At 34.9% G+C, this 27,691-nt stretch overlaps 1 protein-coding gene across 7 annotated transcripts in view; it reads right to left on the bottom strand.

The window, feature by feature from the left end:
• Window positions 1–748: 748 nt before the first annotated feature.
• SREK1 (splicing regulatory glutamic acid and lysine rich protein 1) overlaps window positions 749–27,691 on the bottom strand; it is a 45,363-nt gene continuing 18,420 nt past the window's right edge. For 4 of the 7 annotated variants that reach the window (XM_077898026.1, XM_077898028.1, XM_077898031.1 and 1 more), the window contains 9 exons: window positions 24,976–25,140; window positions 24,657–24,835; window positions 23,342–23,472; window positions 22,348–22,462; window positions 17,510–17,629; window positions 16,778–17,140; window positions 13,020–13,115; window positions 6,439–6,583; window positions 749–5,335 (listed from right to left, as the gene is read on the bottom strand). In XM_077898026.1, the coding sequence (XP_077754152.1) occupies window positions 5,186–5,335; window positions 6,439–6,583; window positions 13,020–13,115; window positions 16,778–17,140; window positions 17,510–17,629; window positions 22,348–22,462; window positions 23,342–23,472; window positions 24,657–24,835; window positions 24,976–25,140 (1,464 nt within the window). In that variant the 3' untranslated portion in view covers window positions 749–5,185. Of the gene's footprint in view, window positions 5,336–6,438; window positions 6,584–13,019; window positions 13,116–16,777; window positions 17,141–17,509; window positions 17,630–22,347; window positions 22,463–23,341; window positions 23,473–24,656; window positions 24,836–24,975; window positions 25,141–27,691 lie in introns of those variants that run through there. The other 3 variants (XM_077898027.1, XM_077898029.1, XM_077898032.1) reach the window with 2 other exon arrangements.

The following is a 27,691-nucleotide window of genomic DNA, read 5'->3' as shown; positions in this document are numbered from 1 at the left end:
TGTTTTGAACTGAACAAAAACAAAGACACAACATACGAAGATTGGCTGGAATGAAGCTAATCCAGTGTTTAGAAGGAAATTCATAGCATTACAATACCTATTTTGAAAAGAAGGCCTCACATCAGTGACTCCAGCTTACACATTAAATGAGAGAAAGAGCAAACTAAACCTGAAATAAGCAAAAGAAATAAGGGGCAGAAATTGGTGAAATAAAAAGAAAAAAAAAAAGAGGAAATGATGATGAAAGCAAAATCTGATTAGATTCCTTTTAAAGACATGTTAACATTAGGAACAAGAAAGTATCACTACATATCTTACTTTATTAAAAAAAAGGGAATTTCCAACTTTATATCCCGATAGCTTTGACAACAAATTCCTTTGAAGATGTACACCACCAAAGCTTACTCAGGAATAAATAACCTGAATAATCCTAAATCTACTATTAATGTTGATTTGTAATGTTAAGAAGGAAATTCCAGACTCGGATTGGCTTTACTATGAAATTCCACCTAACGTCTATGGAAGAAGTAATGACAATATGAATCAAAGTCCTTCAGAAAACTGAAGAGGAGGGAACACACACAACTTTCCAATTCATCCTGTTAGGCCAGCAAGATCTTTGTAAAACCAAAACCAGAAAGACATTGCAAAACCCTGGAAGGGCTTGTTACCACCTTTCAGTTATTTTTCAAAAGCCATAAATGTGTAAATGTCTCAGAAGTAGGTGAAAATACTACTCAACAGTGGCAACATTTTAAGATTTTCGTTTTTATTAAAAATATAGCAACACAATAGCAGCATCATTTGATAAATCTTTACTAGTCCACTTAGAAGTAGTCCTACTCACATAAATATACACCACCTATGCAGCATCTTTATGTTTACATTTTAAACTCTTCCCTTAATAATCCATCGCATTATGTGAAGAACACTATTGTAAGATTCAGGAGAGTAATATTTAACTATTAAACCGAACTACCTATACAACTACACAATGCACCCAAAAGTCATCTTCTGTGGAAACCAGAGATCATTCCCCAAGAGGTTGTTGCCTACCACACACAGCCTCAAGTTGGTAAAACTCCGTCTCCTCAACTCTAACTTCTTCATTATGATTTTCATATACTTGAACTTGCACATATAGTCAAGAAATTAACTATCTAGCAAATAAAAGTTAATCAAGAGTGGAGAAAACTATATTAATTCCATTCCAATCCCAGGAAAATAAATCTCAGCAGTAAAATATGTCAAATTTCACAAAAGTTGGCAATTTTTGAAATGAAAATATTAGATACAAAGTAAATTTAAAAATCAGGCAACAAACTAAAACCTTGCTTTTAAAAACAATGTATTAAGAAAAGCTATATTAAATATAAACTAATAATTTTAACAAATTAGTTGCTAGGAACTATAAAAATATCTTTAGAATGGAAAGAAATCTAGTGATTACATACTACCAACCTGAATAGGGACCAAAAACCATTAACAGCTCTAGCTATTATTTTTAAAATAATGTATCAATCTTCAGACAGAATCACCAAGAGAAGATTTAAGAAAAACAAATTCATCCACAACCCCAAAATTAAATAGGGAAGTCAATTTCATTTTAAAAGACTATTACATTATACTTGACTACTGCTTCCAGAAATATAATTTAGCCCTTTTAAGAGCACTACCTTTTGAAATCTGAAAAGAAACAATTTTAAATGAATATTACACTAGTTAAATAAATGTGAGATTACTAAGTATGTAGGTAGTAAAAATTTTTTTAAAAACCTAAACATGTAAGGAACATACTTTGTGGAAATGGCTCTACTTTATAACCCACGCAGTTAGAATCAGATACTATGTTTGAGTGAAGATACAATTCCCTGAAATTTTAAGCTATGCGATGCATCCCTCCAAAGACTCATTTTAACAGCTAATTCAACTACTTAAAAAAAAAAAAAAAAAAAAAAAGATTTAATTCAAACCATATTATTTCTAATAGATTTTTTAAATGTTTAAAAGCCTATTACTACATACCGTAATTCTTAAAATTAGAACCTTCAGAGGTGATTTGGATTCAGGGCTTTTTAAGTTTTAAGATAAAGACAGAAACATATATATAGGAATGAATGAGGTCCTGGAAATAACATCACAAATGAAGTTATTTTCTTCACAAAAAAGAAAGGATTCTAAACATGAGTTTTTATTATTAAGCATGTCAAAATTTAAGCCTCTGACGTTTCTGAAGATCAACACGGCATATATAGAACTCTTGAATATAAGAATTCTGAACAAAATCACAATTAGTGTTTGCGATTATAAATTAGATTAGATGGAGAATAATAAGGAGATAATTGCAGAAGTTAAGGATTCATACTTGTTTTCACATATGAAACTAGCCAGCTTATTATGAAGGCCATCTTAATATAAATAATTCATTATGCACTGCTGAAAAGAAAGAACAAGATCAACAGAATTTGTCTAAAATGATGAATAGCAACACAATTAGGGAACAGAATGTACTCTCTGTATAATCAAGCTAAAAAAGATAATTACAGAAGGGATCAAGTATAAAAAGCTGTCTTCTCGGCCTTACCTCAAGTTTTCCTGACAACATCTACCTGGGTTGAAAGAGAATAGCCTTAAAGAAAAAACAAAATGCCTTGAAAGAAAATAATAAATGGAAACCTACCAGGCTCCTATAAGTGAACAAAGAAAAAAATATGTCTTTCTCTCTCTCATTCTTTCTCGATCTCTCAATCTCTCTCACGCATGCGCCCGCACGCACGCAACCACTCACCTCCAGGCCCTAAACACTGCTTCTGTAAGCCCACTTAAAGACATTTTTTCACTTTCTTTGTATCTCTTGCATCCCTACTCAATTCATGTCCAACTTTTACAAATCAGTGTCTTTCAAAAGAAATGTCATTATTTTAAAGCTGAATGTCACCAGCAGGAAAAATAATTAGCAGCAAGCACCAAATTAACTGCCAACAAAGAAAACATTAGGAGTCCAGAGTACAAGAAATAACTCAAACTTTAAATGATTGTTTTATAGACACCAAACAAACATGTACTCTCCATGTCGAAACAATCTCTATGCCAACTAAAACAAGATAAACATGATAAACTAAGATGCTGTTTTGAAATGCATAAACAAATACTTTCCTCTAAAATACTTGGCTTTATTAGAGAAATGGTACTAAAAATAACAAAGATTCAAACAACATTTGCTCTATTCTACTTACATATTATAAATAAGACAGCTGTTGATGCAAGACACACACTCCTCCACAATCTTTCCATATGCACCCAAGCATTCTTGTATCAGAATAAGCTGTTTACCAGCCAACCGTATGTGGTTGAATGATTAAAATGACCATCTATACTTTACATAGTAAAGCATTTTCAAAAATTTTAATGTACACAGTGACAAAAAAGGAAAAAAAAACACAGTAATTCTGAACACATGAAGAGTAATTAAGCAGCTTCATAATAAAACGAGGCTTCATTGCAATAGGGGCAATTCTTTCCGTTCTCTACCAAATACTTAAGTTTCAATAGTATTAACATTAAAAGAAAACTCAAGTTGAAACCAAGTAACTGATGTGCTACTCAGCTTTTTAAATCTATAAGTAACTCTTCCCATGAGGTAAGGCAACGGAGTAATTTGATTGTATTAGGTTGCATTAAAATAATTATACTTGATTTATTTTAATAACATGCTAATCAAAAGGTATAACATTTGGGGAAACAAAACAATAATGAAAATATTTCTGAAATTATGACTTACGGCTTTGGGGGAAAATATTAGCAATGTTGTCATTTTACTACATGTATACTTCCTGCTGAAAGTGAGCCTAAGAGTAACGGACGACCTATATTTTAAACTCAAGTAAACGTATCCTTAAACAAATAACCTCATGTGTTCTCCTTTACATAGAATTTCTGCACATCATTTATGAGAAGATGATTAAGAGGTAATAATTAAGGCCATCCAATGGAGACGAGAAAGTGTTTGCTTTAAGTAAAGTAAGAACATGCTTCATTTTCAATCATCACAGTATAAAACTGATGGTCCCAAAACTGCACTGTTGTTTTAAGCTCTGAAGCCATTCTTGAAAACAGGACTTGCCTTGTGTTAAGTGAACTATGTGAGAAGCTCTTCTGACATACCATTTGCACACTTCTCTATGGGAGTGAACGGGATATCCATCTACGTTCCCTATGAACTGAGAATGACTAGCACATATAAAATTCTAGAAAACAGCATACCACATTGTAGAAGGCACTAAAGCTTCAGCTTGTGCTCCCATAGCCCATTTTGAAAACCCAGTCTTCTTTTAATAATGGCACCTTTGCCACCTACAGCTGACAACACACACTGCAGTATTATTCATAATAAGCTTGGAAATGTCATGAAAGTTCAAAAAGAAATGCTTACTTTGTGGGGAGACCCAATGATTCTAAACTGAATACTAATACATTAGTATTAAGTATTCAGCATGGGTGCTCTTCCTTTTGAAAGAGAACAGGAGCATGCATTGTCAGTTGTCTATTAATCCACTTATTTAAGCAATTTTAGTCTGTAAAACTATTTTAACAAAAAACTGTTGTCCTAAACAGTGAGCAAAAGAAAACACAATAGTGAGAATTTAACACAATCACCGTAAATCCTGTGAAGTAAATGTTAAAACTTCTTACATACTCTGCACTTACAAGGGTGTGTATATATTTGCACCGATTTCAAGCACATCATCAAATCTGTATATACTGAAATTTAAAAAAAAAAAGGTAAAACAATACAAAATTCAGCAACTACCATTTTTTAAAAGAGCCTCCAATGCTTATCTCCAGTCTTTATGGATAGTACAAATTTGGATCTTTGATGTCCCATTTATTTGTAATGGTTCTTGGCAAACACTAACAAACCACATGACAAGTGTGGCAGCCACCATGGAAATGCACAGATTCTAGAAGATGAGGAGTTTGGGTAACACCTGTTATTTTCACCATGTCCATGCTTTATTTTCTTACTCAGTAACAAGATGGCCACAAAGTCACCGAACAACTAGGAAAGCTGTTAGTTTGTATCTTTATGCTCAACTGGATTTCTTCACCGTTTAACATCTTGTTGAGAGAATTAAAAGCTTTGGATTTTTCTTCCAGCCTGTGTTCAGAGGTGCACCTGTCAGTTCTATACTGCTTCTGTTTTGGTAGAGAGGTTTTCTTCATTTGGCTGACAATTCCCATTTTGCTGCACTTTGTTTTCCTCAGTCCTTGGTGCGTCCTTGTCATCTACTTCTTTGCCCACGCTTGAATCTGGTTCTTTACTGTGTTCCTTCTCCTACAATGAATATTAAGCCATATGTTTAATATTTTTTCTCAAAAGTTGCCTGCTATTACATCTGGTTACAGCTAAAATAGGTACTTCTGTGAACTTAGTAAAAGTGATTATTTGCTCCCATTATCTTTTCACATAAATAAATGTATCACTATATCCTCTGTATTTCTCATAAAAGATGGAAATTGTAAATTAAATTACAATAATCAAAAAGAAAGTCTAGGACATATTCAATAAACATTACTGAATTGAAAAGTAGGACAGACTAGCCGAAAGAGTTAAATAGCTCCCAAAGATGCCAGGATAGGTTTGCAATCTGGATACCAAAGAAGCAAAATTCAGAGGATGCAGAAAAAGAAATCACTCTTCATTCTAGAAAAGACTGCTCAAGAAAAGTCCAATTCTGCCCTCAGCTTCAAGGAGAATTAAATGAGAACATATGGAACAATCAATGCCTGACACACAGTAATGCTCAAGAGATGTTATCAAGGTTACTGATGATGGTGATAAACCCCTACCAATATGAGAGTAAATAAAATTATCAGGTGAAAGCTCTAGAACTTACAAATGATTTCCAAATACAAATACACTTACTGGAATAATAAAGCAATTAATGTAATTCACTAGCAATTAAATATTTATCCCCAAAAACACCCTTACTTGGTAGAATTTGGTTTTCTGTTGTTCTAATTCGACGAACCTACTAATTTCAGTATACATTACAATACCAATGACAACAGAACTTGTGTCAAATTTGCTGGAAAAAATCTATTTCAGGAAATACATATATTTTAAGGAAAATGGCCTCAACCAGAAATCTTCGTATAAAATCAAATATGCATTATCTGTAGACAGTCCTACTGTCTACAGGACAAACAGGACTCTAGGATTCCCTATAGTAAGGAATGTATGTGTCTGAGTTTCAGTTAGCTCTTACTTCATCTCTTCAAAAATCCAGCTTAAAAAAGTTATTAATCGAACAAATATTAAAGGATACCAAAAACATACAAGATATCAAGAAGTTTTTGGTCTAAATCTAGTTCTATGTAAAAAATAATCTCAATTTTAATTATTCAAAGCCAAAACACTGAGTGATTGCTGCTTACTTTAAGTGAAGTATTGTTCTTCTCCAACTTTTCCTTTCCATCTCGGTCATTAGAACTCTTTCTTGTAGAGCTTGAACGTTCTCTCTCTCTTCTTTCACTAATATGGTCCCTTTCTTTTTCTCTCTTTTTATCCTTCTTATTTCTGCTGTAAGAACAGTGGTAATATGCCAGTTAACTTCTAAGACATTATAGACTCCCATGTTGTCGATGAAACAGTCTCATCTAACACTAATGCACTGGAAATAAGCAGGTCAGTAATCTGGTTTGACCAAGTTACATAAACAGTCCTACAGCCCCACCTGTTCTACCCCACAACCCAATTAATCTTTTTTTGCAGAGGCCACAGTGTGTTCACATAAAACATGATTTGGCATTTTCAATTTATTTGTTCAAGATTTATCTATCAACTGTAATAAGATTAAAATAAGGCCAAATATAGGGTGCTGGTTTTTTTATAGCCACCTTTTCAAAGCAAAAAGCAGAAAGGAATGTAAAGGATAAAAAATTAGGGGCAGCTCCAGGGAGGGCTGAATGACTACAGCAAAACTTAGAATTTCAAGTAACCTGTGCCACTGCCCTTGTCACTCACAATTACAAACAAGACCCACCAATTCAAGATCAAAAGTTAAGAGAAGACTTCATGAACAAATTTCATTTATAAAAACAATAGATCTTTAGAATTAGAGGGAAAAAATAATGCATTTCGGTCAGAAGCATAATACCTTCCACTTAAAAAAGTTAGCCTCAACATGGAATTCTAAATTTTCTCTTGTAATAACGAGTAATTCAAAAATAAAGACTAAGAAAACAAAGACATTCAGCAAACATATAAGTACATACGAAATTTAGTGTAACAAAGGTAGGATCTCAAATCACTGAGGAAAAGATGGTCTTTTCTTTTTTTTAAGATTTTATTTATTTATTCATGAGAGAAACAGAGAGAGGCAGAGACACAGGCAAAGGGAGAAGCAGGCTCCATGCAGGGAGCCTGACATGGGACTAGATCCCAGGTCTCCAGGATCAGGCCCTGGGCTGAAGGTGGCGCTAAACCGCTGAGCCACCTGGGCTGCCCTAAGATGGTCTTTTATAAATAAAAGGTTTGGAGACAACTTATTTGAAGTAATTAATCTGGATCATTATCTCATATCTCATTCCAAAATATCTAAGTAAGTCCAAATGGATTAGAACCTAAATTTTTAAAATAAAATAGTATTAGAAGAAAATATGGGTAAATTTCCTTACTATCTGGGTGAAAAAAAAGATTTTTCAACCATAACTAAAAATTCAGGTACAATAAAAGACTGATAAATTTGCCTACATAAAACTTTGCAAGTAAAAAAAAAATTAGCATGTTCAAAAGAAAAATTACATATTTGCAACATATGTGTGCATCTTTCTACATTAATTCTTAAGTGTCAAAGGAACAATCACATTAAATTGAATAAAATTCTTAGGAATAAATTTAACCAAGGCAAAAAATTTGTTAAAAAGATGAAAACAAATAAATAGACATCCATGTTTATGGACTGGAAGACTTAACTATTGTTAAGATGACAAACAGCATCCAAAGCCAACTAGAGATTGAATACAACCTCTATCAAAATCGCATTCTTTGTTATTAGCAGATATACAAAACCCATCCTAAAATGCATATAGAATCTTGAAGAACATCAAATAGCCAAAACAATCTTAAAACTTAGAACAAAGTTTGAAGGCACAGCATTCCCAATTTCAAAACTTACTGTACGAAGAAAGGTACAGTAATCAAAACAGTGCAGTATTACATAAAGACAGAAAATAAACCAGTGGAATAGACCAAAGACCCAGAAATAAACTCCCACATCTATAGTTCAAATGACTTCTGACTAGGGGGCCAAGACCCATTCAAGGGGGAAAGGACAATCTTTTCAACAAATGATACTGGGAAAACTGGATAGCCACATGCACAAGAATGAAGTTGGACCATTATATCATATTTAAAAATTAATTCAAATGGGTCAAAGACCTAACATATATGTTAAAACTATAAAATTCTTAGAAGAAAACTATAAAATTCTTAGAAGAAATCCAGGCACTGGATTTAGAATGATTTCTTGGATATGACACCAAAAGCAAAGGCATCAAAAGGAAAAAAAATAGATAAATCTGCCTTCAACAAAATTAAGAACTTTGGGACATCTGGGTGACTCAGTGGTTGAGTATCTGCCTTTGGCTCAGGTCCTGATCCTGGGATCAAATCCTGCATCAGGCTCCCCATAGGAAGCCTGCTTCTCCCTCTGCCTATGTCTCTGCCTCTTTCTGTCTCCCGTGAATAAAGAAAATATTTAAAAAACAAAAACAAAAATAAAAACAAACCAAAATTAAGAACTTTAATGCATCAAAGAATACTATCAAGAAAAGAAAACCCACAAAATAGGAGAGATATTTACAGATCATGTATCTGGTACACAAGATTAATACGCAGATTTTAAAGAACTCCTACAACTTAACAAAATACAAATAACTAAATTTGAAATGGGCAAAATACTTGAAAAGACATGTCCTCTAAGATAACACAAAAAATAATTAAGCACACACAAAGATGCTCAACATCACTATTCATTAGAAAACCATAAATCAAAACCACAATGAGATACCACTACGCACTCAGTAGAATGGCTATAATCAGTCAGACAATAACAAATGTTGGTGAGCATGCGGAGAAATCAGGACGCTAACACAATGCTGGTGGAAGGTAGAATGGCACAAGCACTTGGGAAAACAGTCTGGCAGTTTCTAAAAAGATAAAGAGAGGGGCACCCGGCTGGTTCAGTTGGTAAAACATGTGATTCTTGGTCTCAGGGTTGTGAGCTCCAGCCCCACACTGAGTAGAGATTACTTAAAAAAAAAATTAAAAATAAAAAAATAAATTGACTCACTGCTTAGCACACTGATTAAAAAAAAAAAAAAGGAGAGTAAAACAGCACTGGGTAATTACCACTCATTAGGCACATGCCCCAGAGAAATGAAAACACAGGGCCTCACAAAAACTTGTACATGAATAGTCATAGAAGCATTACTCATTATAGCTAAAAAATGGAAACAATACTAAAAGTTCACGAACTAATGAATGGATAAATAAAACATGGTTTTATGCATTCAATGGAATATTATTCACAAGGAATCAGGTAGTGATCCATGCTACAACATAAACCTTGAAAACATTACATTTAGTCATAGAAGCCAGTTGTAAAACACATGCTGAGTCCACATATGAACATCCAGAAACAGGCAAATCCACAAAGATAGTGAGACTGGTGGCTGCCAGGAGCTGCGGGGGAGTAATTGCTTGTGGATACGGGTTTTCAAGTGAAAAAAATGTTCTGGAATGAAGTAGGAGTGACGGTTGACAATACTGTGAACCTAACTAAAAACCACTGAATTGCACATTTAAAGTGAATTTTATGATACGTGAATTATTTCTCAATTAAAAAAGAAAAACCCAACATGTAAGTGAGGCTAAGTACAGTTACTCACATACATACACAGATATTCTAATCAATGCATTTGCTTAATTTTGCAAGAAGAAACACAGGAAGGATAAAAGCAATTGATCACTTACAGAAGGTGGGTGGGGAGCAACATAGAAGGAATGGGTCAGAAGTAACCTTGTGAAAAATTAGGCAAAAAAGTAACCTTTTTGCCTAATTTGAATTCACAACTGAGAAAAGTTTTAACTTCCAAGACCAAAGTATTAAAAATATACACATATGGCCCATGACTACAGTATCATAATGCCTCCTATTATTCTCACCTAAAAACAGTAACCCACTGTTTGGGTTTGTTTGCCAGTAACCCACTGGCAAATAAACAGTAAGACCCCTACTGAGAAACATGTTCCTCTTTACATTCTGACAAAGGTTTTTGTAAATTTCTCTTTTCTTTACCTAGAAAACCAACTGAAAAACTATGACAAATTATTAAGGTGATGAAATAAAAAATAAATACACAAAATGCAGTAATCTTCCTTTGCATGAACCCAACCTCCAGCTAGAGGACATAATGAAAGAAAAGACAGGAGAAACAACAACAATAAAGTATCTAGAAATCAACTTAAAGATGTATAAAATCTCTATGAAAAAAATAAAAATAAAATTAAATTAAAAAATCTCTATGAAACAAACACTGAAGTATTCCTAAAAAACACTACAAATGGTTTAAAGGAGTAAAAAAGATACTGGAAAGCAAGACTCACCACCATAAGGCTTTATTGATAAAATCTGTTTGTCAATTTCCCTAATTAATAAATTTAATGCAACTGTAATACAGATCACCACCAGATCTTATTTCTAGAACCTAAACAACTCTTATGTTCAAATGGAAAAATAGGCAAGAATGGTCAGGAATGCTCAAAAAACAGCAGTGGAAGAGTGGGGAAGAATTGGCCCTACTAAAATGTTAAAAAAAAAACAAAACTATACAATCTGAGTTATAAAAAATAAAAAAGCATGGGGCATTGGTACATGCATGAATCATCAAACCAATCCAGCAGCAGAGAAGGCCCAGAAATAGACCCAACCACAAACAGAAATATTTAGTACCTGAAAAGTCAATATAACAAATTAGTGTTAGAAAAACATGAGCTTTTAATAAGTGGTACTGTACTGATCAACATAAAAGCATATGGAGGGATGTCTGGGTGGCTCAGTGGTTGAGAGTCTCCCTTTGGCTCGGGGTGTGATCCTGGAGTCCCAGGATCAAGTCTCACATTGGTCTCCCTGCATGGAGTCTGCTTCTCCTCCCTCTTCCTATGTCTCTGCCTCTCTCTCTCTATGTCTCTCATGAATAAATAAATAAAATCTTAAAAAAAAAAAAAAAAAACAGAAAGAGAAAAGCATATGGAAAAATAAAATTGGACCCACATGCCATACTATACATAAAGACGAACTCCTAATGGATCAAAGATTTGAACGCAATAAGTAAAATCATAAAAGTACAAGAAGAAACAGTGAGGGGCATTCTATTATAATCTAGATCTTTCTAACTTTATAGGACTCAAAATCCAGAAATCATAAAAGGAAACATTTGAGAGATGTCTGGCTAGCTCAGTCAGTAGAGCATGTGACTCAATCTTAGAGTTTTAAGTTTCAGGCCCACACTGGGTATACAGTTTACTTTAAAAAAGAAAAAGAAAAAACTTAGGAAACTACTAAAAAATCAAAATCTCTTGTAGAATCAAGTCTCATAATATTTTCTGAAAAGGAAGGACAAACTAGGAATGATAGCTGGTATCAAATCACTAAAGAATAATCTCCCTAATACAGGGGCACCTGGCTGGCTCAGAAGAGCATGCAACTATTGATCTCAGGGTCATGAGTTCAAACACCATGTTTGGGTAGAGTTAACTAAAAAAATAAAATAAAATAAACTTAAAAAAAAAGAATAATGTTGCTAATTCAAAAAAAGCCCCTGGATATAAGAAAATTCTAAAAACAAACAAGCAAACAAAAACCAGACCCCACAAAACAAACAAAAATAATGGGCCAAGTATCTAACAACTCACAGAGAAATACAAATGGCCTTCAACTATATGAAGAGAAGGTCATCTTCACTCTTAAGAGAAATGCAACTAAAATTACTATATCCTGATACTATTTCTCATCTATCAGACAAAAATCCACAACTGTAGTAACAAAGTATGTTGTAGCTGATGGAAAACAGGCACTCTCATACACAGTCTGTTAAAGTGCAAACTGCTGCCTTCATAAGGAGGGAGGGCGATACAGAAATACTTCTCAATACTATAAACACATTTAGCCTCCGACACTTTTGGAATTTTCCCACATACCTGCACACAACAAAGTCTGAAGCTATTCATTACAGTACTGTATAATCTATGACAGGAAAATTAAGAAAACCTATTCTACTGCAGACTGATTAAATAAACCAAAGTACTGCCACATAACGAAAGTCCATGCAGTTACTAAAAAAGAATGAGGGGACGCCTGGGTGGCTCAGTGGCTGAGTGACAGCCTTTCGGCTCAGGGCGTGATCCTGGAGACCCAGGATGGAGGCCCACATCGGGCTCCCTGCAGGGAACCTGCTTCTCCCTCTGCCTGTGTCTCTGCCTCTCTCTTCTCTGCGTCTCTTGTGAATAAATAAAATCTTTAAAAACTATAAATAAATAAAAAATAAAAAAAAAGAATGAAGCAGCACTCACTAATGAATATGTAAAGATCTTGCAGGTAATTGGGTGAAAAAAAAGCAAGGGCACAACATGTGGTTTTTTGCTGCCTTTTGCAAAGAAATATGAAAAGAAACTATAAATTTCCATCTTGTATATCTAAACACAAAACTGGAAGGACATACAATACAAAAAAAAGTGAAGTCACTACTTACGGAGACAGAGAAGATGAATGCATAGGTGAAGTTAAGACCTACTGATCTGTAACTTTTTATGCTGTTGGGATTTCTCAAACATGCAAATGTATAACGTATTACTCATTCAAAAGAGAAAGTTTAAAAACAGATCAAAAAGAAAAGATTTCTACGCCCGCCCCCCACTCCATCCTTGGGTTTATTAGCACATGCGTTCAACCTACCTCCTAGGGGAGGGAGATCTAGAAGATTTCCTTTTTATAGTTTTTGATGTTCTTGGTGATCTCGAAGAACTCCTGCTCCTCCTCCTACGTCTTTCCCTGGAAGTCAAAAATATATTATTTAAAAATACAGGAATTTTAATAAAGGGAATTCAAATACACAAAAGCAAATGGGTCCTTGATGCTCTCATGCAAACATTCTTCAAAGGCCAGTTTAAAGTCATTTCCTTTAAGAACATGTTCTATTATGTAGTATTAGTGGAGGTCAAATTTTGAACCATAAATTTTACAGACATGAAAATATGTTCTAAGATTTCATAACGGAAAAGGAAGAAAACCTTCTTCTCATCTGGTTTATCTGAACAATAATTTCCTAATTACAGTAATAATTTCCTAATTTCCTAATGGCTACTTTAGATTCTCTCAAGTATGTTCTTCTTCCGCATCTAAAAGGTTTTGCTTGTCCAGATCCCTTTGTCCTGCATCTAGCTCCTTGCTGCCCCACTGTGGATTATTTTATAAAAGATTAAGTTGGCTTGCAATATGTGAACTTTCCAAATCCAAGCATTTAGAATATCTCTAAAAAAGTATTTACATTAATTCATTTTATAGAGAAACTGTTTCACCCCCCAACTTCCTACCACTTTAGTGCTCTCTTCATGTAAAACTAAGTGCACAAATTGCTTAGACAGAAATAAAATAGTTAAAACCTATGGCTTGAATGTGAAATAAAAAATAACTAATGAACTGACAGTGTTTAGTATTATTAAGAACTATTTTGTTTACCATGTGAGCAAATGATTCATACACAAAATTACTTCATTTATAAACCTGGTCAACTGAGAAACAGTGAATTTCAAGATGTCCATAATTCAAGGGATGAGGTAGGAAGGAGGACATACTATGATTAACGTGTCCAATGATCTCACAAAGAGCTCTAATAAGTAGTGGTCGTACAGGTCAAAGAACCAAATCCGCTAGAATCATAGTTCTCCATACCACCTCAACAAGAATATTCTAGGCTAATAAAACATTTTGCCTACATTTCTCATTATAAAATTTAAAATTACATAATGCTCAGATGTGGTAGATACAGTAAATGTTATGCCTAAAACAGCCAAGAACTTTGAAAACAACATCAATTCCAATACTACCTAAGGCCCTTTCCTCCATTACCTGATTTTATTTTCATGACACCTCAAAATTACTCTTCCTGACTAAGGTGAAAATCAGGTAAGGATATTCTATTCAGTCACTGCCATTCTGTAACAGCGCAGCACAAGTACCACAAAGCTTATTTCATAAGATGAGATTAACAGTGTGTCTTAGGCTTTGTTTACACAAAATGGTTCCACCCTACCCAGTTTAACTTTGTTCAGGAAGCACGATGCACAGGTGGACATCTGGTATCAGTATTTTCTCCTTTCCCCTTACTAGCTTTACTAGTGAATATAAACATTACCAGTTGCTTAAATATCAAAATTTCCTTTAAAAATGTAGATTAGAGGACAATGTTGAAAATAAAAATACACTATTTTTGAGCCGTTAAAATGTTTCCCGTTTACTAAACAAATCAAAGCACAAGAAAAACAGAAAAATACTAAAAGAAGACAAATTTTAACTCTTTACCAAGCCCTTTGAAAACAGGAAACATTTCAAACTTCTGAACCTTTTTAAGATTTTATTTACTTGAGAAAGAGAGAAAACACATGCACACACGTGTGCTGAGTGAGTAGAAGGAATGCAATAAGCAGACTGTTTGCTGCTGCGGGGCTCCATCCCAGGAGCCTGAGATCATGACCTGAGCCTAAGGCAGACACTTAACTGACTGAGCCATGCAGGCGCCCCACTGAACCTTTGGAAATTCATGTTAGTCAGCATTTATTCCCCAGGCCCCAGACAGGAGTTAAGAATATACTTAGGAATGAATGTAAACATCTGAACTTTCTTAAACATCAAGCAACTTAAAATGCTCCCCCTCAAATTAAAACATTTCAAAGTCATCAAAAAAGTAAATTCAACTGAATTTAAAAGGAATCAAAACATTGTTTTGTGTTATGAAGGACAACAACTAAATGATCACATAAACATGAAGGAATGTTGACAGGCAAATCAATAAAATCACTGTGGAGTAAAGGAACAGTTGCAGACTTGACTGATGTCCACAGCAATGAGGCTAATTAATTCTTCAGTTTCTGGTTCAATGTGCTGAAGTATGGCAGTGATCTGTTTATTTTAACCCTCATTTGAATATATACTGTAGCTTTCAACTTTATGCTTTTGTGGCAGTTTTTAAAAGCAAGTACCAGGTACTAATTAGAGAATTCTCAAACTTAATCTCTTAAAAAGAAGAGAAAGAGCTACCGTACTTCTAATGGAAGTGCAGAGCAGATGGAAAATTTCCCCTGAGCTGCAGTATTATCATACTTCTAAACCATGACAATAATAGTCTTCTCACATACTGCGAGGATTAAATAAGGTTAGTCATGAAAAACTGTGCTGACACAAAATCTGACATATAGTAAAGCATGCAATAAATGCCTGCCATTATTTTGTATTACCTGACCAAAGACGGGTATTAAAAACAAGCTACTGAAACACAAAGTTAGAAAAACAGAAAATATACATTCATCTCCAGTTATTTTCTATGGAAAACCAAACTTAAAATATCCATAAAGCTTGCTAAAATAGATATTTTGTTCAGTGTTTTTAAGTCTAGTTTAAAACAAGTTAGGACTTGATGGGATGAACACTGGGTGTTATACTATATGTTGGCTAACTGAATTTTTTTAAAAAGTTAGGAACCTCCATTTACTCAGTTATTATATCATCTGGAGTAATGGATACAGGTTCAGATAATCTGGAATCAAGGAAGGTCCTATGTTCTTTTAGCAGCTGTTACTATGGCAACCTGCTGCCATCTGGTGGCAGTGTACTTATTAATAGAGGGAACAGTCCCTAGGAAAAACAGTAAAATCTGAACAGTGACAGATAAAGGAAAACCAAAATTTAAACACCCAAAAAAATAGACCAGTAAAGATAACTTAAATAAGTAATTTAATAAGAACTTAAATAAGAAACTTAAATAAGAAATTTTAATAATCATTCTGCATATTAAAATTCACCAAGAGGTCAGTTCTTCCATATTGAAAAAAGAGGGGAGGGGAGGGGAGGGGAGGGGAGGGGAGGGGAGGGGAGGGGAGGGGAGGAGAGGAGAGGAGAGGAGAGGAGAGGAGAGGAAAAAAACTTGCCCTTGCCATATCATCCTCCAACAAAATCAGCAGCAGCAGCAGCAGCCACTGTGGCTGCCACCACCAGATTCAAACAGTGGGTTACAAAAGATAGTTAAAAACTTTTCAAATGGGGCACCTGGGTGGCTCAGTAGGTTAAGTGTCTACCTTGCACTCAGGTCCCAGATCGAGCCCTGCATCAGGCTCCCCACTCACTCCTGCCTGCTTCTCTCTCTCCCTCTGCCTGCCGCTCCCCCTTCTCTCTCTCTCTGCCAAATAAGTAAATAAAATCTTAAAAAAAAAAAAAAAAAAAAAACTTTTCAAATAACTTTGCCCAATTATCATCCCTTCTACCTCACTGGTTCACTACTGTGGCAAGGGCTCTACTAGAGAAATGTTTATTCTGCAATTAGAGGGAAATATTATTGTACTATTTCCATTTGCCCAGAATAATCTTTTCCCCCTTGGTTAAAATTTATTTTCATTTGTTGACAGTATATCCCTTGGCAAAAATTTTAAGCATTATCAAACCTGCTGGAACTACGAGATCTTCTTGATGCGTTGTAACTTCTGGGTGGTGTTCTGGATTTTTTATCCTTCTTTCTTTTCTCATCTATCTCCTTGGATCTGTCCTTGTCTCGTTCCTTTTCTTTGTCCTGTTCCTTTTCCTTGTCTCGCTCCTTGTCATGTTCTTTGTCCCGCTCTCTCTCTCTGTCCTTTTCCTTGTCTTTATCCCGGTCCTTTTCCCGTTCTTTATCTTTGTTTTTACCCCGTTCCTTTTCTTTTTCACGTTCCTTCTCCCTGTCTCTCTCTTTTTCCCTTTCCTTTTCTCTATCTTTTTCTTTCACTCTTTCCTTTTCCTTGATCTTTTCTCGGGTGTCTTTTCTCTTGTCCCTTTAAAAACAAAAATAAATAAATAAATTCACAACTAAAATTATTCTATTCCCCAAAAAGGACCTACCTCTTTCCTCGACAATCGACCCAAAACAATTTATACTAGCTTATAACACATTACACAATAATTTCTATGTAACCAAGGTGTACATGAAGCTGCTAAATCAAACAATTAACAGGTTCAATTATGTATTTTAGAAACCTCATGCGTCATTCTGATCATCATACTCAAATCAATGGCAACCAATATTAATCACTACTAAAACAATCAGAAAAATATAATGTTGCTCATTAAAAACCTAAACCGTAAGAATTTTTTAACAAATGAAGCCACAAAAAAACTTACCACTAATTTCCCCCAAAACTCACCGTGAACGTGAACGACTCCTTGACTTTCGCCTCTCTCTTGATTTAGAGCGTTTTTTATGTGGGCTCTTAGATCTGCGTCTGTCTTTTTGTCTTGAACGTGATCTATTATGGGATCTACTCCTAAAGAAAAACAAGTTGTTAGAATGTCAAAACTTACTGTTAATTTCAATTTTTAAACATTTAAGATGTCTTTTAAGTAAGAAAATTTTAAAACCTATCCCAAGTATTTATCAGTATTTTAAAATTCTCTATTATGTAATGCCTCAGTTGACTGAGGCAGACTATTTGACTATTTGAAATAAATTATCCAGAACACAAAGACAGAGAAAGAAATTAAGTTACTTTCTACGTCAGACTGACGTTGTAATATTCTTTTTTTTTCTTTTTAATTTATTGAGAGACAGAGAAAGAGAGAGAGAAAGCAGGAGCAGGGGGGTAGGAGTAGAGGGAGAGGGAGAAGGAGAAGCAGCCTCCCCACAGAGCAGGGAGGAGGCAGGGCTCCATCCCAGAACCCTGGGATCATGACCTGAGTCAAAGGAAGACAATCAACTGAGCCACCCAGGCACCCCTGCCTTCTTTTTTTGAAGCTGTTATTTTCACATGTGGCTTTCTTTTGCTCATTATTATATGACTGTTACTATGGGACTTCTCCCATAGAGCAAGTATTTATATCCTAAATTTAACTCTTGACCTGCACATAATAGAACTGCTTGTGATTATACTGCTTATGGTTACACTTTGACAGGAAATAGTGGTTTTAATGGCTCAAGAGTTTCTCTAACTGGCTGTGTGATATTCGTCATAATATATATTAAGAATGTGTACGGAAGCACCCAGTACTAATTACGCTGCTAGTATGACAGGAAAATAAATGTTACTCATGAGTTAAAGATATGTATAATCCTATGTTGGATTTGCAAGATCTTGATTTTATAACCATATAAACATAGCTATTAAAAGAAACCTTTATTACCAGAATTCTTGCAGGAGAAATAACTGTTACTCCAATTCTGAAATTCTCTAGGCTCCTTCTTCTCAATGAAATATTGCTTATATAATGTGATTTTCTTTAATAAAGAGGTACCCTAATAACTAGTTATTAAAACATAACAAAATTGAATGTATGGAACTTAACAAAGTGATGAGACTCACCAGCTCTGGAGTAAAACAATCTGGCTGTGACACTTGGCTCTGCCACACACTAGCTAGGAGAACCCTTACCCACTCTAAGTCTAGTTTCTTCATCTACAAAGTTGGAGAAGCATACCTACGTACCCTCAGGCTGTCATGAGGACTGAATCAGATGATACATGAAAGACTGCCTAGCAGTCTTCGGTATGGAGTAAATGCTCAAAATTCTTAACTCTCAAGATCATCAACATTAACAATCAATATAAATGAAAAGTTTAAATTATAGCTTTATTTTTCCCAAGGAGATCAAATCAACTTTCATAAGTATGCTTTTATAATTAAAATGCATCTTGATAGTCATGTTTTCATGAATTAAGTTAAAACAAATATCTATAAAAGAAATAGAGTTAAATACTTGTGGTATGCTAAGCCAGAAAAATTTCCACAAAATTTTCAATTAATAATAAAATCTTAATCCTAAACACATTTTTCAGTTAGTTAAAATCTGTTTTCCACAGCTAATTTTCAATTGAATCACTCACCTATTATATGGCTTTAAAAATTATACATTTATCTTCATACCACATTTTTAATGTAAGAAGATAAGCTACAGCTTGTTGAAATCTTTATTACTAATAACCCAAGAGACACAGAGTTGAGTGATAGGTATTAAGGCAAAACTGCCAAACTTAAAAACATTTTTAATCCATTTATAGACATCCACATAAGGGCAATGTGTTTTAAGGCCTTTGCTTCTATGTACTTAATAGAAACTCTACTTTTCTGTTCTAGTTAACCTTGCTAAAAATATATAGTAATTTTGTTTTCCTCCAACACTGCTGCTTTTTAACCTTAAGCAAAGAAACACGTTTTAAAACATTATGTATAGCTTTAATAAATAAAGTTAAAAAACACTGATCAGGGCAGCCCAGGTGGCTCAGTGGTTTAGCACTGCCTTCAGCCCAGGGCGTGATCCTGGAGACCTGGGATTGAGTCCCACGTCAGGCTCCCTGCATGGAGCCTGCTTCTCCCTCTGCCTGTGCCTCTGCCTCTCTTTCTCTCTCCTCTCTGCGTAGTCTCATGAATAAATAAATGAAAATCTTAAAAAAAAAAAAACACTGATCACTGGCTTCCCATCTTACCTTATGGGTCCGCAGAGTTTGAAAGTCCCAAGAGTAATTATCCTATTTTAATTTTGACATTAAATACTTTCATGTCCCTATCTCACCCACTAGTCACCTACAAAACAAGTGTTGTGAACAGGAACGCTAAAAGCTTCAAGTCAAGAGCAAATCTAATCCAACCAAAGAGAAAGACTTGAGTTACCATTAGGAGATCATTTCAGCATATGTGCAAAATCACATTTATAAATTAAACTGTAAATACAGAACAACTTACCATTATATCTCATCAAAGTTCAACTCTAAGTCTGCTCTTTCCCCTTAAAAGACTAAGAAATGTCTTATGGTTCCCATGCTGGTCTGTCAAGGTTACTTAACTTTATAATAATCACAGTACTACCTACCTTTTATAACACTGTCATTTGGAAAAAACACATATAAAAATTTGAGCATAGTCGAAACACTTCTCCAGTCCTAGTCAAGATACAATGACAAGAAATCCCTTCCTGCCTCCTACTACAGAAGGAGAAGGGACAGGAAGGGGATAGAGGCTGGAGGGAGGCTCTAGGAGCATCTGAGAATGCTAAAGAAAGTAGAGGGTGAGCCTTCAAGAGCAAAGGATCCTGAAACTCACATTCCTGTTAATAAGTCTAGTGGGGCAGAGCCAGAGCTGAGGGTATCAAATTCCACTAGCAGGGGGAAGCCAAGAAATGCCTGCCATCCCACTCCCCTACCAGGGAAGTTCCTTCCATACCAAGATCCTTAAGTCAAATGTTTGTGGTTAAGGAGTTTTTTTTCCCCCCTTAAAAAGAACCTTTCTTCTTTTGTATTTATGAACTCAGTAAAGGCTACAAGTGTTTCTATACATGTATAAAAAACAGTATAAATTTACGCACTACATAAACTTATCTGAGTGTTACATATATGTGTGTGCCAAAAACAAGTAATTTCTAATGCCACACAGTTAGACAAACCTACAGGAAAGCTTTCTCATGAATTAGGAAGTAATTAATAAATTTTATCTTGGACTGAAAAATTCTTCTCCTAACCCTTGATAGGGGAAATTATCCAAATATACCTAAAATGATATGAGCAAGCAGCCTTAAAGCAGAAAGTTAAATTGCTCCAACAGATAAATCTTCACAGAGATTATCAAGGAAACAATGATGTTAATCAAATTTTGCTTTTTTCCAGCCTTAGAAAACCACCAAGGTATTAGATTTGGAGCACAGCTCTTAGAACAACACAAAATGAGGTTCAGGTCATTGGTCTCCTGTTTCCTCAGAAAAGAGGCAATTACTCTTCAGCTCAATTTTGTATTTCCTTTACCTCCTTTACCTTCACCACATCCTGTCAATCTGTAGAAATATTCATAATCTAACTGACTTCTGTTGCACTGCCTTATTCCTTGTACACGCAACGACTTCCTTCACTTGGATCTGAATTTGCCTTACTGGAAGACCTTGGAGGGCAACAGTAAACTATATCCCAAAAGAGACTTTACAAACTAAGAATTATAGAAATGTATATACCAATAAGCAGTCAGAAGTATAGTTTACTAGAGTCAAAGAATATAATTTTTCCTATCTCATTGCTTCAATCTCCTTGATATCATAGAAGAACAGACTAAATTGAGCTTGCTGCTGACACTGAACATAGAGCATACTGATTCCTTTTCCCTCCCCTCAAACCTTCCTCCTTCTCTAATACAACCACACAGCTCGCACACACAGGCACATATACTTTTCTCTCTCTTCTCTTCAGATCTAAGTATGTATATACATATTAACACATAATTAGGATCCACTATATACATTTTCACATTTCAGTAACATCTCCCTATGTATCCTAGAGAAGACAATAAAACTTGACACTTTAAACCTGATTCTTAGGGCACTTCCAATCAAAATGATGTTGCAAGTTCACATTTTGAGGTCTATTTTGGACTAAATACAAAACAGATTTATTAAAAGAAGAAAATCACAATGACAGAACTATGTTCAAAAGTAAGATAAAAAGAACAGAAACAGAGCTTAAGTATAATATAATACTGGAGCTAAAGGTGCAAAGTCACTCCTGTGCTTCAGGTCCCAAAGGGGGTGCAAAAGGCTCTTATCATCAAGAATACCAAAGATCTAAAGCACCTCACTTGACTCATGAACTAGAGATAAGTTAGTACTAGAAACCAAGATCTAAGGTGCTACTCTCCAAGCCGTGAAGGGACTGAGGGGCAGGGGAGCTGCTACTTCAACAATACTTCAGCATCACCACACATATGTTTCCTTTTCTCAAGAAGAAGAATGAAAACTTTCTACCAGTTCTGTATAAAGACTAGTTTATTCTTAGAAAAATCAGGAATAAAGCACCTCAAGATAGAAAACCAACCTCCAAAACTGTAAATTAGAGATCATAAAAATTATGCATTAGATAAAATTTCATTCGTAACTACAGTATTATAATTATAGCAACATTTAATGATAAACCTAAGTCCTGGTGAGCTCCAGCAAAGTTTCTAAAACCTCAGAAATCTTAACTATTTTAAACACAAGACCAAAAAATTTAAAATAGGATAGCAGAAATTCTCACCTGTGTTTTGATTGTGATCTTTTTCGTCTAGAATGGGATTTTGAGCTAGACCTGGATTTTGAACGAGTGTGGGAACGAGATCGACCGCCTTTTCTTTCATTGCTCTTTCCAGACTCTGGGAGGAAAAAACCACTTTGCAGTGTAAGCTCAGAACAATTAAAGATCCCAGTTAATAATCAGGCACAAGTGGAATGTACCACATATAGTGCAAGGGGCCTACTCTCTGTACATCCTCCTCCTGTGCAATTATCCTTCAGAAACATCCAAGAAAGTCATTGCATAAACTCGTTGAGTGCAGCCACCCTGCAGCAGTACATATAAACCAGATGATTATAAACAGCTGTTCGTAATATTTTGTTGCTGCCATAATGTACCATTATAACATGTCTGTAATTCCTATGACAGTGATTTTTAAATCTTCTCTCCATTTATTCTGCTAGTAGTGAAGCTTAAATTCTGAGTGCTAATTTAGGAAATCTGCTCAACTATAAACCACGTAGACATTTTTAAATTGGATTTTAACTTTCAGTTAGCAACACAAAAGTCTGTGTTCCTTTACCTTGCTAAAAGTCTTCATATTTTGTCTAAATCATGGGCTCTCTTTCCTATTTTTAAAATGAAAACTTTGAAGGAAAGTGAACCTGCATGATTTTAACATTTTAAGTATATTTATTCATTTTAGCCTCACAATAACATTTATACTTTGCGTTAAGCAAATCAGTTGTGGGCACTGACTGCTACGAAAACATAAAGAACTGATGAAACTCAAACTAATTCAATATCAGTGCTTCAATTCAGTATCATGGGAAAATACAACATTTGTGCTAAGCAGTTCTTTGACCTTTGACGCTATAAAGTCACTTACTCTTTCTTGAGTTTCAGTCTTCTTGTTTGTAAAATGATGGGACTGAACAAGATAAACTCTAAAACTCCTTCCAGTTCTAAGGTTCTATGATCTTAAACTGTGACCTATGTAACAACACTGTGGCCTTACCTGGTTCAATGGCTGCTGAGATAAAGGACTGAGCCTCTCGTACTCGCTTCATTACTTCTTCTAACTCCTTAGCTGCAGCCTGAGGTGTCATCTCAGGGGGTTTTACTATTGCATTGTTGGAGTGATTAATTCTAAATTAAAAATATTAGCATATCACAAATACACACCATATTTTACAAAACATGAAACAAATGTTTAAAAGACAGACGTATTTATAAATCTGAGGACATCTTAAAAGCACATTAAGAATGATACAACTAAATACAGAATAATCAAAACCAACATCAAAACCATGATTAATCTCGTTACCATCCATCTTTATCTCTTGCTAACAAAGCCAAAAGCAGAGAAAAAAGAAGAACAACACTAGCTGACTTCTCTAATACTTAAATATACCAAGACAAGTGCTTTTCCACACAACTTACGTTAGAATAAATTAAAATGCTGACACCAATATTAAAATGAATCATTTCTCATCTGGATTATAAGATTTTGTCGGCATCTCTGCACGCTGGGAGAATGCAGGAAAACCTCTATATGTGCACAATTTTAATCAACCCTGGACCATAGGTGAGTCAGATACAGCTTCAAATGTGGGAGATACCTGATAAAACTCTTCCCTACTAGGTTAGAAGTGGTTTCTCTGATGCACATAAATGAATCTGATGAGTCTCACTTTACCCCCCTTCACACAGAGAAGACAAGCATTCACTAAAAAAAGATATTAATTTTTTCATAGCTGAAAGCTGTATAACTAAGGCAATTACCTATGAAATTCAGATAAAACTCTTGCCTCAATAATCTGTAAGAAACAGAATTTCTGGTCTTGAAAATGTAAAGTCTATGCCAATTTTTCTTTTTGCAAACAAGGATATGAGAAAATATTAACACTCAAAATGTATGACTTAAAATATTTCTGGGCACTCAATATTATTTTCCTTCTAGGATTTTGGATTCTTATTACTATATTACTCTAAGTTCATCAATGTAGATTCAACCGTCCATTAGTCTAGTCATAATGCAAACCCAAACCGATTTATCAGAGCTTATGGGAAAAGACCTGTAATCATTATATAGGGTATATAAGGTTAACATCAAATTAGATCTTATAAAATAGAAAATAGTATGTTTTCAAATATAATTTTAAAAGCTAAAATGGTAAATAACTCATATATTTCATTTATACTTAACACAAAGTCTTCCTTTCCACAAATTGCCAATTACTATTAAAAAGAAAAAAAAAAGCCTTAATTACATCAGAAATAGTTTAAGCTTTTCCAAAATCATTAAAATTTCTTTGTTTAGGGTTTCTTACTTCAGTGGCCTGTCTCCAAACATAACTCCATTAAAAGCAAGGGCCCTTGGTACAGAATTTTGGTCTGCAAATTCCACAAAAGCAAACCGAGTTGGCTGAGTCTCATCACCTGCCATCCGCACAAACTTCACTTCTCCAACTTGTTTAAAAAATTCAAGTAGTTGATCAGCTGTCGTTGTCTGAAGAAACAAAGTCACACTTTAATGACGTATATCCTTCTTAAAAAATTAGGTAAATGTTACTTTATAATCGATATGACTCTGAAGAAGCAGGAAAGAGTAAGAGGTCCTACCACTCAGCTGCTTCTTAAATTAGTTACCTGAGAATTTAAATTGCCAACATAGACTGTTCTCCTAATTTCATCAATTTTGGAAGGATCCACATTTCCCATAAGTGGTGGCTGTGGTATCTCTCCAAGTGTTGCAATGTTCGGGTCTAGTGCTGCTGCTGGTATAGCTCCCAAACTGCTAAGGGAAACACCCAACTATAAATTAAAAAAAAAAGAAAGAAAGAAAGAAAGAAAGAAAAGAAAGAAAAAACACATATTTTCTATTAGTATCAAAGATTACTATTCTTTAACCTTAAAAAGAAACTATCAATTCAACAAGAATGGAAGGAGACTAGGGAGTCCTAACTTTAAGCCAAGTATACATCTGAATTATTGAGAAGGAGGTCACAGTTCTGTGTATCATTAGAAAAACAACATAATTCTTAACTACCTAGGTAACTACTTTAAAACTTGAAATTAAAAATGAACAGTCAATTATCCTTCACAGTAGTCACGTCATAAAGTTGCTGAGAACTGGATTACTAAATACTACATCAGCGTTCCTAAGGAAAATACGGGGCTAGGTTCCTGCAAGCTTCTGGTCACATTTTCATCTATTTCACCCAATAAATGCATTATCTTGTGTTACATGTTTCTATTTAAAGACTCCTTATTTAATATATATTGTTGATTCATTAACATTGAACTCACAGCCAGCAGTACTATCAACCAGTGAATGAACCTTACCAAACTCACATATTTTCTCTATAAGGCCCATCATAGCCCTCCAGCCCTTAGGAACACAATAGTATATACTTGGGGGCTAATTTAAAAAGCGAAGTCAACAAAACACAAAAAAATGTTTAACTCACGGTACCAGACCACAAAAAGGACCATTTTTACAGACTTAGAGCTAAAACAAGAAGGCGGTGTTGCTGTTTGAACTCATCAGAGAATATACAGAGCACCTAACTCAGAATTTTCATCATTCTATGTGTCAATAAATGACTGTAAAAGCTCCACCAGGTATTGATTTTTGAGGCTTCAAATAAATTGTAGCTAAGTCAGTGAATTTACAAGTACAGAATTCACAAATAATGAGAATCACCTGTACCTTGGGATGTCAAGAACATTGACTGAGTTCCTTATGGTTAATAATCACTGCACCTAACTTTTGCCGCATTTTTTTAAGTTTTTTTTTTTTTTTTTTTTTAATTTGAGAGAAAGAGGGACACCTGGGTGGCTCAGCGGTTGAGCATTTGCTTTTGACTCAGGTCCTGATCCCAGGGTTCCAGGATCAAGTCCCACATCAGACTCCCCATCGGGAGCCTGCTTCTCCCTCTGAACACACATGTGCATGCAAGCAGGGGAAGGGAGAAAGGGAGAGGGGAAAGCAGACTCCCTGCTGAGCAGGGAGCCTGACGTGGGACTCAATCCCAAGACCCTAGATCATGCCCCGAGCCGAAGGCAGATGCTAATAAACCAATTGAGCCATGCAGGTGCCCCTTTGCTGTGTTATTAACATAATCCTCATATCAACTGTAAAAGGTAAGTATGAATATTATGCCAATTTCACAGATAAAGACTTACAGATGTGAAATAATTTTCCCAAAGCTACTTAGCTACTAAGTGTTTGTAGAAGCAAGGTACGACTATGCACAAACTAAAAGTGAAACAGGGACAAAGTTTACCTAAGAAACCTAAAATACTGAACTGACTTATACTTTGGTGGGAACAGGACAAAACCTTTGAATGATCTTTACATTACTAAGTTCAGTTTTAGTTCGTGTTAAGGAACATGTTTTTAATGTGAACTTACGCTACAACTTTTATTTCCATTTATGAGATTTAAAATTTCGAGCAATGGGGTTCGCCTGGGTGGCTCAGTTAAGCATCCAACTTTCTATGTCATCTCAGGTCAAGATCTTAAGGTTATGAGATAGAGCCCCGAGTCAGGCTCCAGCCTGCTTAACATTCTCTCTGTCCCTTCCTATTTTCTTCCTCTCGCTCTCCCCCTCTCCAAAAAAAAAAAAAAAAAAAGGAAAGAAAATTTTGGACATTGTATATTGTTACAAAACTAAGATTAAACAAATACAAAGTAAAAACACTTCCTCAAGGTAGAGATGAAATTGATAAAACAAAAATATCACTTATACTCATCACAAAAGCCTGTGTAAGATCTTTATAAAATGCCAAATTATGTCTTACACCTTGCTTAAAACTAATCATTGGCTTCTAGTTAACTTTACAATAAAATTCAAATTCTTTTCCAAGGCCCAAAAGCGCTATTATCAGTACCCTATCTAACCCTCCACTATCTCAAAACACATACTACCACCACGCCCATTTCCTAAGCTTCAACTATACTGACTGCCCTTCTATACCTTGAAGACACAAGTTTTTCCCCCCTTAGGGCTTTCACTTAGTGTTCCTGCTGCCAGTCACATCCTTTAGAAATCAGGTCATTCATATCCTCTAACAGATTTCCCTCACTTCATATAAAGCTTCATTTCCTCTCAACCACATCACTGTTTTTCTTCATAGTATTTATTATAATGTGTGGTATCTTGCTACTAACAGATCTTAGATTTGTTGCTCAGCATCACCGTTTCAAGTTATCATAAAGTCGTATAAAATAGCTCAATTCGAAATGGGAGAGTGATCTCTGAATCAAGGCCACCACCCCAAGCCTAGTTTTTTTCCATGTTTTGCTTGTATATCGACACTCCTTTTTTTCCCCCCAGCTTTGTCTTCTATGGTATAAGGT

Source organism: Canis aureus, chromosome 5 (assembly GCF_053574225.1).
Source record: "Canis aureus isolate CA01 chromosome 5, VMU_Caureus_v.1.0, whole genome shotgun sequence".
Classification (NCBI taxonomy): Eukaryota; Metazoa; Chordata; class Mammalia; order Carnivora; family Canidae; genus Canis; species Canis aureus.
Note: the sequence above shows the minus strand (reverse complement) of the source record. Positions and strands in the feature narration are given on the sequence as shown.